General features: G+C 34.6%; 1 protein-coding gene across 1 annotated transcript in view; it reads left to right on the forward strand.

The window, feature by feature from the left end:
- The window catches only part of phactr3a (phosphatase and actin regulator 3a), a 167,900-nt gene that overhangs the window by 120,531 nt on the left and 34,869 nt on the right, over positions 1–12,500 (forward strand). The window contains exon 6 of the mRNA XM_030139130.1: positions 9,307–9,456. Coding sequence (XP_029994990.1) covers positions 9,307–9,456 — 150 coding nt within the window. The remainder of the gene's footprint in view (positions 1–9,306; positions 9,457–12,500) is intronic.

Below are 12,500 nucleotides of genomic sequence, written 5' to 3' on the forward strand. Positions count from 1 at the left end.
ACCCAAACATCCGCCACAAATCTGGCCAAAATAAAAGTCTACATTTAACCCATAAAGACCCAAACATCCGCCACAAATCTGGTCAAAATAAAAGTCTACATTTAACCCATAAATACCCAAACATCCGCCACAAATCTGGCCAAAATAAAAGTCTGTATTTAACCCATAAAGACCCAAACATCCGCCACAAATCTGGCCAAAATAAAAGTCTACATTTAACCTATAAAGACCCAAACATCCGCCACAAATCTGGCCAAAATAAAAGTCTATATTTAACCCATAAAGACCCAAACATCCGCCACAAATCTGGCCAAAATAAAAGTCTATATTTAACCCATAATGACCCAAACATCCACCACAAATCTGGTCAAAATAAAAGTCTATATTTAACCCATAAATACCCAAACATCCGCCACAAATCTGGCCAAAATAAAAGTCTGTATTTAACCCATAAAGACCCAAACATCCGCCACAAATCTGGCCAAAATAAAAGTCTACATTTAACCCATAAAGACCCAAACATCCGCCACAAATCTGGCCAAAATAAAAGTCTACATTTAACCCATAAAGACCCAAACATCCGCCACAAATCTGGCCAAAATAAAAGTCTACATTTAACCTATAAAGACCCAAACATCCGCCACAAATCTGGCCAAAATAAAAGTCTACATTTAACCCATAAAGACCCAAACATCCGCCACAAATCTGGCCAAAATAAAAGTCTACATTTAACCTATAAAGACCCAAACATCCGCCACAAATCTGGCCAAAATAAAAGTCTACATTTAACCTATAAAGACCCAAACATCCGCCACAAATCTGGCCAAAATAAAAGTCTATATTTAACCCATAAAGACCCAAACATCCACCACAAATCTGGCCAAAATAAAAGTCTATATTTAACCCATAAAGACCCAAACATCCACCACAAATCTGGCCAAAATAAAAGTCTATATTTAACCCATAAAGACCCAAACATCCACCACAAATCTGGCCAAAATAAAAGTCTATATTTAACCCATAAAGACCCAAACATCCGCCACAAATCTGGCCAAAATAAAAGTCTATATTTAACCCATAAAGACCCAAACATCCACCACAAATCTGACCAAAATAAAGTCTACATTTAACCTATAAAGACCCAAACATCCGCCACAAATCTGGCCAAAATAAAAGTCTATATTTAACCCATAAAGACCCAAACATCCACCACAAATCTGGCCAAAATAAAAGTCTATATTTAACCCATAAAGACCCAAACATCCACCACAAATCTGGCCAAAATAAAAGTCTATATTTAACCCATAAAGACCCAAACATCCACCACAAATCTGGCCAAAATAAGTCTATATTTAACCCATAAAGACCCAAACATGCAACACAAATCTGGACAAAATAAAAGTCTATATTTAACCCATAAAGACCCAAACATCCACCACAAATCTGGCCAAATAAAAGTCTGTATTTAACCCATAAAGACCCAAACATCCACCACAAATCTGGCCAAAATAAAAGTCTATATTTAACCCATAAAGACCCAAACATCCACCACAAATCTGGTCAAAATAAAAGTCTATATTTAACCCATAAAGACCCAAACATCCACCACAAATCTGGCCAAAATAAAAGTCTATATTTAACCCATAAAGACCCAAACATCCACCACAAATCTGGCCAAAATAAAAGTCTATATTTAACCCATAAAGACCCAAACATCCACCACAAATCTGGCCAAAATAAAAGTCTATATTTAACCCATAAAGACCCAAACATCCACCACAAATCTGGCCAAAATAAAAGTCTATATTTAACCCATAAAGACCCAAACATCCGCCGCAAATCTGGCCAAAATAAAAGTCTATATTTCACCCATAAAGACCCAAACATCCGCCACAAATCTGGCCAAAATAAAAGTCTATATTTAACCCATAAAGAACCAAATATCCGCCACAAATCTGGCCAAAATAAAAGTCTATATTTAACCCATAAAGACCCAAACATCCACCATCAACACCAACCATCTACTGATCTAAACTGTTTAATACCTGTTGATCCACTAATCCTATCAATACATGTAAATAATTAGTGAAAAATACAGTTTGTCATCTTTTCATGGTCATCAGATATGACCCCTTTGGACGTTCAGAGGCTCCGTAGTTACCGTGGAAACACTGTCATCTTCTACAACATTGATTCACCAGAAAAACTCATGGAGTTGGATCAATGACAGTGGATGGACACACTGGGTTTATGTTCAATTAATGATAAATTTTGCTGAAAAAGTCAGTTTTTTCCTCAGTTTTCTCTGTTTTGATATAATAACTTTTGAGGTAACTCTAGAGTTTTCATGAATATCTAAATCAAATCTAGAAAATTAAATATAGAAAAACACATGGTTTACAGTGAAACTTACAGTGAAAAATACAGAGGATAATATTATAATAAATGATGATAAATGACCTTAAAGGGGTCATATTTAGATAAACCCACTTTTATTAGTCTTTGGTTCATTTATTTGTGTATTTGGACCCTAATAGTTCACACAGTTTGAATTTGAACCCTCCAGGTGCTGCAAAGCTATCTGTATATTCATTTATGGAAAAAAATCGAGTGGATTTCTATAACCTGTTTTAATTTCTTGTTGATTTGTTGCGTCTATAACTAGTTACATCATGACATTTGCACATATAAGGTCAAGACTTCCGACAAACCTGTCTCAGAGTACGACATAATTGTTTATCACCAGCAGCGGTTGAAGTCCATACTGAAAATATGTCTAAACTTTGAGCCGATTACTTAAAATGTTCAGTTGTTGGTTGTATTAACGAACGCAAGTGGCTAAACAGGACAAAGAAGCATGGCCAACAACCTGGGGGGGGGGGGGGGGATTTAAAGGGCCAGTGCTCAAAACAACCTTTCAGGAGTCATTACTCAGAAATAGGGTTGAAGATGGACCTGTGGAGTTGAATTAATGAAGAATTCAGACCCAAACAGAGCATTTACAGTTTATGTAGACCACAGGGAAATGTTTGAAAATGAATAATTCCATTTAAAAAAAAAAGCAAAATATCAGTCCTATAAGTAAGGTTAAATAGAGAAAAAAATTCATTTGGGAACTGACACAACGCTACCACTGGGTCTTTATGGGTTAACCTGTAACTTTAGGTTTTCCTGCTGTACATACTTCACATATATGAGTGTAACCGTCACATAAATGTTCTTATTCCAAACACAAGCCCTAACCACTGCCTGTACTTCCTGTCCTCCTCAGATGTAGCATTATCCAGCGGCCTTCTATGCCACGACCCCAGCTCCCCCACTCAGGGCTGCTGCTCCGACGGGACGGTCCTGCTGGGGGGGTTCGGGGGGCCCCTGAACCCCAACCTCACGGTGAGCAGTGTGGAATACCTGGGTCCGGACGAGGAGCATCTCCCCTCAGGTACGAACCTCCACTGATCGATGAACAGTGTAGAGATTAAAAATGGATCTGGAAGCAGCGGGGAGGTTTTATTTCAGCTCAGAATTATAGTAAATCGATATGAGGGAGTAGAAGTGTGTGATGGAGTGGATGAAATACATGTAAACAAGACGAGTAATGAGGAAACACTCATTTATGGAAGAAAATACAAGTAGACTTAAAACCACAAGCGGTGTTAAGGCCCTCACCCTTCCGCCCGACCGCCTCCCCACGCGACCGCCGAGGCTTCCGACAGTGAGAGGACACTGTATCGTGGGCTTAATCCGACATTCTGCAAGTTACACATAGTGTTATACTTCTGAAAATGACCTTTTCATCGCAAGCTCATCACAGCCACGCCCAACATTTGATCAAAAATGTAGGTGATCACTTTTGATCACATGTGTGTAGGTGATTTTCACCCAGTTTGGTCCAAATTGGATGTAAACCCTAGGAGGAGATGATGAAAGTATGAGGGGTGGGATTTTAGAGGTCCACACTTCCATCCAATATGGCCGACTTCCTGTTGGGTTTAGGGTGGGGCCATAAAGTAATTTTTTTTTACTTGTTCTACCATGGGCTATGTCTGGACCAAGTTTCATGTTTGTTCAAAGAAAAAAATTTGGGGAGGGCTCCCATCCGCGTAATGTATTTTGATTTTTGAGGGGGTGCCACCGAGTCATTTTGCATAATTTTTTCTTGGCGACTTCAAATAAAAAAAATTTTCCCCGGGCTTGAATTTTTGGTCAAATAAAATTGACTTTTCGTTAACGTTCAGGGGTCAAATTTGCATTCAAAGAGGTGAGAGAATAATAATAATAATAACGGAACCATGCGATTTTAATAGGCCCTCGCCGACATGTATGTCTGGGCTCGGGCCTAATAATGAAGCTGACATTAACACGATGAAAATATATGAATCAGAAGAATGCATCCCACTTTTTAACTTATTAATTTTTTAATTCCTTTAAATTCTATTTGTCAGGTTTTTACTGTTTCCAAAATTAACTGTTTTTGCTACTAGTTATACTGAAAATGAACTTTAACCCTTTCATGCATGAATTATGAGAACCTTAATCAAGATTTTCTTCCTGAGTTTTCATTCCTCTTTAGGCATGAAAAAAGTAAAATGATTCATTTTTTTCTTTTTATGAACCTATTTTCATAGGGTTACAAAAATGTCCATTCAGCTGGACACCATGCATTTACTGACATACTGTGTGAAAACTATGAAATGCATTTTTTAATGCTGTTAATCTGTTTCTAACATTTTAACATTCTATAACCTCCTGAGACCCAGCAATGCATTTTTGTCCTCTGTAGGGGACAAGAGTTTTACAGCATTATAAAAAAAAAAAAAAAATGCTGTGCACTGCAAAGGACATTCTGTAATTTTTAAAAAATAAAAATCTATCTGAAAAAAAAACCAAACAAACTGTTGCATCATGCTGTTTCCAATCAAGACAATTATTAAATGTAAAAAAGCCAAAACTTTTCCTTTCCTGGGTCTCTGGTTATTACTCAGATATGCAAAAAAAAAAGTTGTTTAAAAAAAAACCCTATTAATTACAGTCTAATAACCATTAGCAATTGATTTACACTTAAATATGTTACTGCAGATCAGGTTGATCAAGAACAGGAATTGCATTGTATGGGATGATGCATAAGCGTCCACTGTGTTGGTTGATATGGAACTAAAACAACCAAATCCATGAATATGCAAGAGAACAACTTTGAATAGCTGTCCACTGTAGTGACCACTATTAATGAAAGGGTTAATGTTCTGAGATGTACCATGCAAAAAAAAAAAAAAAAAAAAAATACAAATAGAATTTTCATTTTCATAAGATCAGCTTAACCCTTTCATGCATAGTGGTCACTACAGTGGACAGTTCTTCTCCAGCTGTTCTCTTGTGTATTCATGGGTTTTGTTGTTTTCGTTCCCTATCAGCCAACACAGTGGACGCTCATACATCATTCCATACACTGAAATTCATACCATGCTTGAGTGTAAATCAATTGCTCGCTATTATTAAATTGTAATTAACAGGGTGGGTTTTTTTTTGTTTTTTTTACAAAAAGTTGTTTTTTTGCACATTATCTCCATGAAGTGAGTAATGACTAATATTAGAGTATGTTAAAATGTGAGAAAACGCCATATTAGCTGCATTTTTACTTCATAGTTTTCACACAGTGTATCAGTAAATACGTTTCTTTGCTTCTAAAGTTAAACTCATGGTGCCCGGGTGAGTGAACATTTTTGCAACTCCATGAAAAATAGATTCAGAAAAAATTTTCCAATTGCATTGGTTTTTTTTAATGCCTAGAGGAACAGAAACACTCAGAAAAAAAAAAAAATCTTGATTAAGGCTCTCATAATTCATGCATGAAAGGGTTAAAAAATGTGTGATCAGAAATAACAAAGATTCAAATTTAACATCTGTACAAATCAAGGCCGTAGGTTTGCATCCACTGATATTGTTCAAATGTTCATCTTTGTTACCAAAATTTGTTTGTTGTTCTAAAACAAAAAAAAAAAGGAATTTTATTGTCATATTTGTAAGATAATTGTGCATTTCCTATTTTTATTTGGAAAAATATTGTCTCGGAGCAGCCTGGTTTACAATGTTGTTGGGGTTGGGGGGGGGGGGCTGGAGATTTTTTCGTCCTCCAAAGGGGGGCTCGACAGAAAAAGACCAAGAACCACGGCTCTAAGAGTTCACACAGTAGAACGTTAGGAAAGAACAGGATTTTAAATGTGGTCTGCACTACTGCGTATAAACAGGAATATTTATGGATTATATTGCCTGTTTAAACAGATTATTGTGTATTTTTAATGTTGTCCTTTTCATAAATAGGGCAAAACATAACAAAAACAGTGTGCTTGTAACATATTCATATAATAAATGCATTAATTCAGTGACTCTGTATGTGACACATGGACCATTAGAGGGCAGCAAAGACAATTAAATGGAACTGCACATGAATGGTTAAACGGCGTATTTCCACCAACAGTAGAACAGAGTGAAAAGTATATGTACAGTGATGTGGAATGATTATCTCCATCTGCATTTAGCAAAGATAACTACAGTAAAGATAAGATTTATTCAATATACTTGTGTAAAAATTCTCTTTATTTTAAAAGCAGAAGTATTAATTCTGTTCTTCAGTAAAATCGTGGTATTAAAAACTCTATAATGTACTCAGAGTGAAAGTTAAAAAAAAAACATTTCTACATTTCTAGCTGCTGTTTCTATGCAAATCTCCTGACCCTCATATCATTCATGTCAGCATTAGTTAGCCTGGTCTCAGATTCTCATTACATAGATGACACATTTTCTCACAGGTCGAGTATTTGGTTATCTTGTATGTTTTTTTTTTGTTTTTTTTTACCTTGTTCTGTCATGCGTGAAACACACTACTCTACACACCATAAGGTCGTCTTTTCTATGTCTTATTGTTCCATTTACTGGTGTGGATGGTGGGAAGGTAACTTATGATGCTAAATGAGAAAATGCTAATAATTGTTTTGTCAAGTTATTGTGTACATTACACCTGTTACACTCTCCATCCATCCTGGAAAAAAAGAGGATCCATCCTCTGTGTCTCTGCTGGAGCTGTCTGCACTTTTTTTTTTTTTATCTGGTTAAAGATGAGTTTAACTGATGTAATGAAGGAGGACAGGCATGGAATTAGTGTGAAAGGATGATGACTTTTCTGTGGTGACCCCTAAAGGGAGCAGCTAAAGTAGTACAAGTAGTGGAAATAGTAGTAGTTATAGTCATAATAGTGGTAAAAATAGTAGTAGTAATAGTAGAAATAGTAGTAGTAGTAGTAGTAGTAATAGTAGTAGTTATAGTCATAATAGTGGTAAAAATAGTAGTAGTAATAGTAGAAATAGTAGTAGTAGTAGTAGTAGTAGTAATAGTAGTAGTTATAGTCATAATAGTGGTAAAAATAGTAGTAGAAATAGTAGTAGTAGTAGTAGTAGTAGTAGTAGTAATAGTAGTAGTTATAGTCATAATAGTGGTAAAAATAGTAGTAGTAATAGTAGAAATAGTAGTAGTAGTAGTAGTAGTAGTAGTAGAAATAGTAGTAGTTATAGTCATAATAGTGGTAAAAATAGTAGTAGCAATAGTAGAAATAGTAGTAGTAGTAGTAGTAGTAGTAGTAGTAGTAGAAAGAGTAGTAGTTATACTCATAATAGTGGTAAAAATAGTAGTAGAAATAGTCGTAGTAGTAGTAGTAGTAGTAGTAGTAGTTGTAGTAGTAGTAATAGTAGTAGTTATAGTCATAATAGTGGTAAAAATAGTAGTAGAAATAGTAGTAGTAATAGTCATAACAGTGGTAAAAATAGTAGTAGCAATAGTAGAAATAGTAGTAGTACTAGTAGTAGTAGTAGTAGTAGTAGTAGTAGAAAGAGTAGTAGTTATACTCATAATAGTGGTAAAAATAGTAGTAGTAATAGTAGAAATAGTAGTAGTAGTAGTAGTAGTAGTAGTAGTAGTAGTAGAAACAGTCATAATAGTGGTAGAAATAGTCATAGTAGTAATAGTAGTAGAAATAGTAGTGGTGGTAGTAATAGTAGTAGTAGTAGAAATACTAGTAGTAGTAGTAGTAGTAGTAGTAGTAATAGTAATAATAGTAGTAGAAATAGTAGTAGTAACAGTCATAATAGTGGTAGAAATAGTCATAGTAGTAATAGTAGTAGAAATAGTAGTGGTGGTAGTAATAGTAGTAGTAATAGTAGTAGTAGTAGAAATACTAGTAGTAGTAGTAGTAGTAGTAGTAGTAGTAGTAGTAGTAGTAGTAGTAATAGTAATAATAGTAGTAGAAATAGTAGTAGTTATAGTCATAATAGTGGTAAAAACAGTGGTAGTAATAGTAGAAACAGTAGTTGTAGTAGTAGTAGAAATAGTAGTGGTAGTAGTAGTAGTAATAATAATAATAATAATGATAATAATGATGATAATAATAATAATAATAATAATAATAATAATAATAATAATAGTAGTAGTAGTAGTAGTAGTAGTAATAATAGCAGCAGAAGTACAGAAATACTTGTAATAGTAGTAGAAATAGTTGTAATAGTAGTAGTAGAAACAACAATAATAATTGTAGTAGTAGTAATAATAATAGTTGTAGAAATTGTAGTAGTAGTAGTAGAAATTGAAGTAGTAGAAATAGTAATAGTAGTTGTAATAGTAGTAATAATATTAATTGTAGTAGTAGTAGAAATTGTAGCAGAAGTAGTAGTAATAGTAGTTGAAATTGAAGTAGCAGTAGTAGTTGTAATAGTAGTAGAAATAGTAATTAGTAGTTATAGTAGTAATAATAGTAGTAGTTATAGTAGTAGTAGTTAAAATAGTAGTAATAGTAGTAGTAGTAAAAATAATAGTAAGTAGTAGTAGTAAAAATAATAGTAAGTAGTAGTACTAGTAGTAGTACAAATAGTAATAATAATAGTAATAAAAGTAGTAGTTTTTCTGTACTCTGTCCAGTTGTGAAGGCAGATGTGTGTTGTGTTTTGCTCAGATAGTTCAAGCCCTTTGAGGTGAGTTTTTGATACTGTGTTATCCTCCAGAAGTAACAGGAAAAGCTCCCACACATTCTCTTTTTTTTTTACAAACATTAATACAACATTTTGTTCCTTTTAACCTTTATCAGACCTGTAGCAGCTCAAAAACCACACAACATGTGTTTAGTTCAGTTCAGTGTCATTTATTGTCCTGTATTATTTACGTTCTCGTCCTTAAACTGTGTTGTGCATGTCCATGGTCCAGTAGCTCCACCTCTGCAGGACTGTGAACGGGTGGAGGAGAACATATCAGTAGCAGAAGACAACGGAGAGGAGGAGGTGCATCCGGCCGGAGATTTACCAGAGGGTCTGCAGGACCTGGGAGACCAGATGGAGGAGAGACCAGAGGAGGAGATCCCCCCAGGAACCTCCCCACCACAAGTACCTCCCAAACTCCTGCCCCAGATGAGTACAGGAGACGGTGAGCGCAGAGAGGGAGTTTCATATTACTGTTCAGGTTCTACTCTGAGAACATCTGTGGTTAACTTTGAATTTACTCTGACTTTTCATGAACATCTACATCAGAGGTGTCAAACTCATTTTAGTTCAGGGGCCACATTCAGCTAAATTTAATCTGAAGTGGGCCGAACCAGTAAAATAATATAACATAATAATAAAGAAATAATGTCAACTAAAAACTTCTCTCTATGTTTTAGAGCGAAAAAAGTAAATTTACATTATGAAAAGGTTTACATCTACAAACTATCCTTTCAAAAGATGAGAATAACACGAACAAACTGAAAAAATAAGTGTAATTTTAACAATATTCTGCCTCAGTTTATCATTTTCACATGTACATTATAATGTACAGATCACAGTGGATCTACACATATACAAAACATTTAGTAACAGGCAAAATCTTGTTAAAATTCTACTTACTTCTCTTAAGACATTTCAGTATGGAAGTAAATCTGTGTCATCAGATTGTGAATTAAAAACGACATTGAATTTGTAGCACTGAATTTTTTTGGCACTGAAATTTAGTATCAGATTTTTTTGCACTGAAATTTAGTATCTGAACTTTTTTTTGGCACAGAAATAAAGTATCTGAATTTTTTTGGCACTAAAATTAAGTATCTGAATTTTTTTGGCATTGAAATTAAGTATCTGAATGTTTTTGTTTGCACTGAAATTTAGTATCTGAATTTTTTTGTTTGCACTGAAATTTAGTATCTGAATTTTTTTGTTTGCACTGAAATTTAGTATCTGAATTTTTTTTTGTTTGCACTGAAATTAAGTATCTGAATTTTTTTTTTGCACTGAAATTAAGTATCTGAATTTTTTTGCACTGAAATTTAGTATCTGAATTTTTTTGTTTGCACTGAAATTTAGTATCTGAACTTTTTTTTTGGCACTGAAATTAAGTATCTGAACTTTTTTTTTTGGCACTGAAATTAAGTATCTGAATTGTTTGTCTCTGAATTCAACTATGTTCATAAATTTAGAATTAAAAAAATCGTGCAAAAATTCAGTTGCAAAAAATTCAGATGCAAAAAATTCAGATACTTAATTTCAGTGCAAAAGAAATCCGTGCTACAAATTCAATGTCTTTTATAATTCAAAATCTGATGACACAGATTTACTTCCACATTTCAGGTAATTCACATTTTTTGCAAAATTATACTTTGTTTTAGTGTAAATACATGAAAATATTTACATTTACAAAGAGAAAAATTTGGAGTTGTCATTATTTATATGTTATTATGATTGTATTTTACTGGTCCCGCCCACTGGAGATTGAATTGGTCTGACTGTGGAACCTGAACTAAAAGGATTGTTAATATCTTAGTGTAATTTTTGCATTTCACAAATTCATCCCCAGGGCCGGACTGGACCCTTTGGAGGGCTTGATTTGGTCCCCGGGCCGCATGTTTGACACCTGTGATCTACATGATCTGTGAATTAAAAATATAGGAAAGTACATGATTTACACCAAAAAAATGCAAAATACTGAGGATAATATTGTAGAAAAAATACATAAAAAAGGTGATAAATCAGTTAAGAAAGGTAGAAATAGACAAAATTTATTTGGGAACTGCCACAAAAGTAGCACTGGGTCTTTATGGGTTAATATCCATCATCATCACAGCTCGCATCTTAACATAATGCTCTATGTGCATTTTGTTCAACATTTATAATTATATTAAATAATACAGGCCCTTTACACATTCATCCAAAGCCCATAACATGTTATAATTAAAAGCATGTGCATCTGATCATTAATTATTTTACCACATGTGACTAAAGATGAACCAGATTCAACCTTAAACGATCAATATTTTATAGTAAGAAGAAAATGAGATCATCCAACATCCAGGCTGAAGAGAAAGCAGGTTCTTTTACTGCTTAAAGCAGGCGTGTCCAAAGTCCGGCCCGGGGGCCAATCACGGCCCGCGGTCAGATTTTATACGGCCCACAGCTTTGGTGTTATAATGCATTATTTATGGCCCGCTTGGACTGTTGAACCGAGTACATGAATCATAAAAGCTTCAAAAAAAACAGTTTCTCCTTTCACCTCATGGTGGCAGCACCACTCTAAGGAATTCAACATAAAGAGACACTAGCAGACAAAACATGCTAACGCATACGACAAGCTAGCAGGGAATGAGCGCTCCGAAAAAGTGAAGTAAATTCCAGCTGCTTTAAACTCACAACAGTGACTCTTCATGTGAACCTGAGTTCAGTGAATTCACCACCAGGGCAGGCTACCAAGTTGCCAGGTTAGTTGCCTGTAACTGCTGGTGTTATGTACTTGTAAATGTGACACAAAATATTACTTTTTGAATGATTTTGTGAAAGACAAGAGTAAGAGTCATATGTTTTATTCTTAAACGTTAACAGACTTTGCATTACTGAGTAATATATGAGTAATGATTACTCATATAAGTCATGTTTAAAATGAATGTGGGGTTAAGATTTTTATCAACTTCTTGGACGTTTCAGATACTCCACACAGTTTGTTCTATGTTATCTGACTCCAGATGTGAAAGGAAGGCAGAATTGTTTTTTTGTTTTTTTTAATTTGTTCACACCTGAGTGGCTCAGATTTGGTTACATTGCCATTTTAAAAAATGATATTGTGACAATGAAAATAAACTTGTTGTAGAACAGCGCATTTATATGTAATTTTTACTGTTTTAAAAAACGTCTGAAGGGACCACTGGCCCCTGGCAATGTCCACATTATCAGATCTGGCCCTCTTGAAAAAAAGTTTGGACACCCCTGGCTTAAAGGGTCTATATGAAGTATTTCTGCTTTCAAATATTATGAAAAAAGGTAAACGACATGCACATCCAAAAATAGGAGGTGTGCAGGATCCCAAAAAATTAACCATGAAAAAATAAAGGAAGGTCCGCGCAATCTGTGAGCTCCCAAAACATTTATTCAGCTACGTGACGTTTCAGGCCGAGGCCATTCAGACTTTTTTTTTCCCCAGCACGTTGGTCCACTGTGGTTGTTTTAAAG

The sequence above is a fragment of the Sphaeramia orbicularis genome, chromosome 7 (genome assembly GCF_902148855.1).
Source record: "Sphaeramia orbicularis chromosome 7, fSphaOr1.1, whole genome shotgun sequence".
NCBI classification, from domain to species: domain Eukaryota; kingdom Metazoa; phylum Chordata; class Actinopteri; order Kurtiformes; family Apogonidae; genus Sphaeramia; species Sphaeramia orbicularis.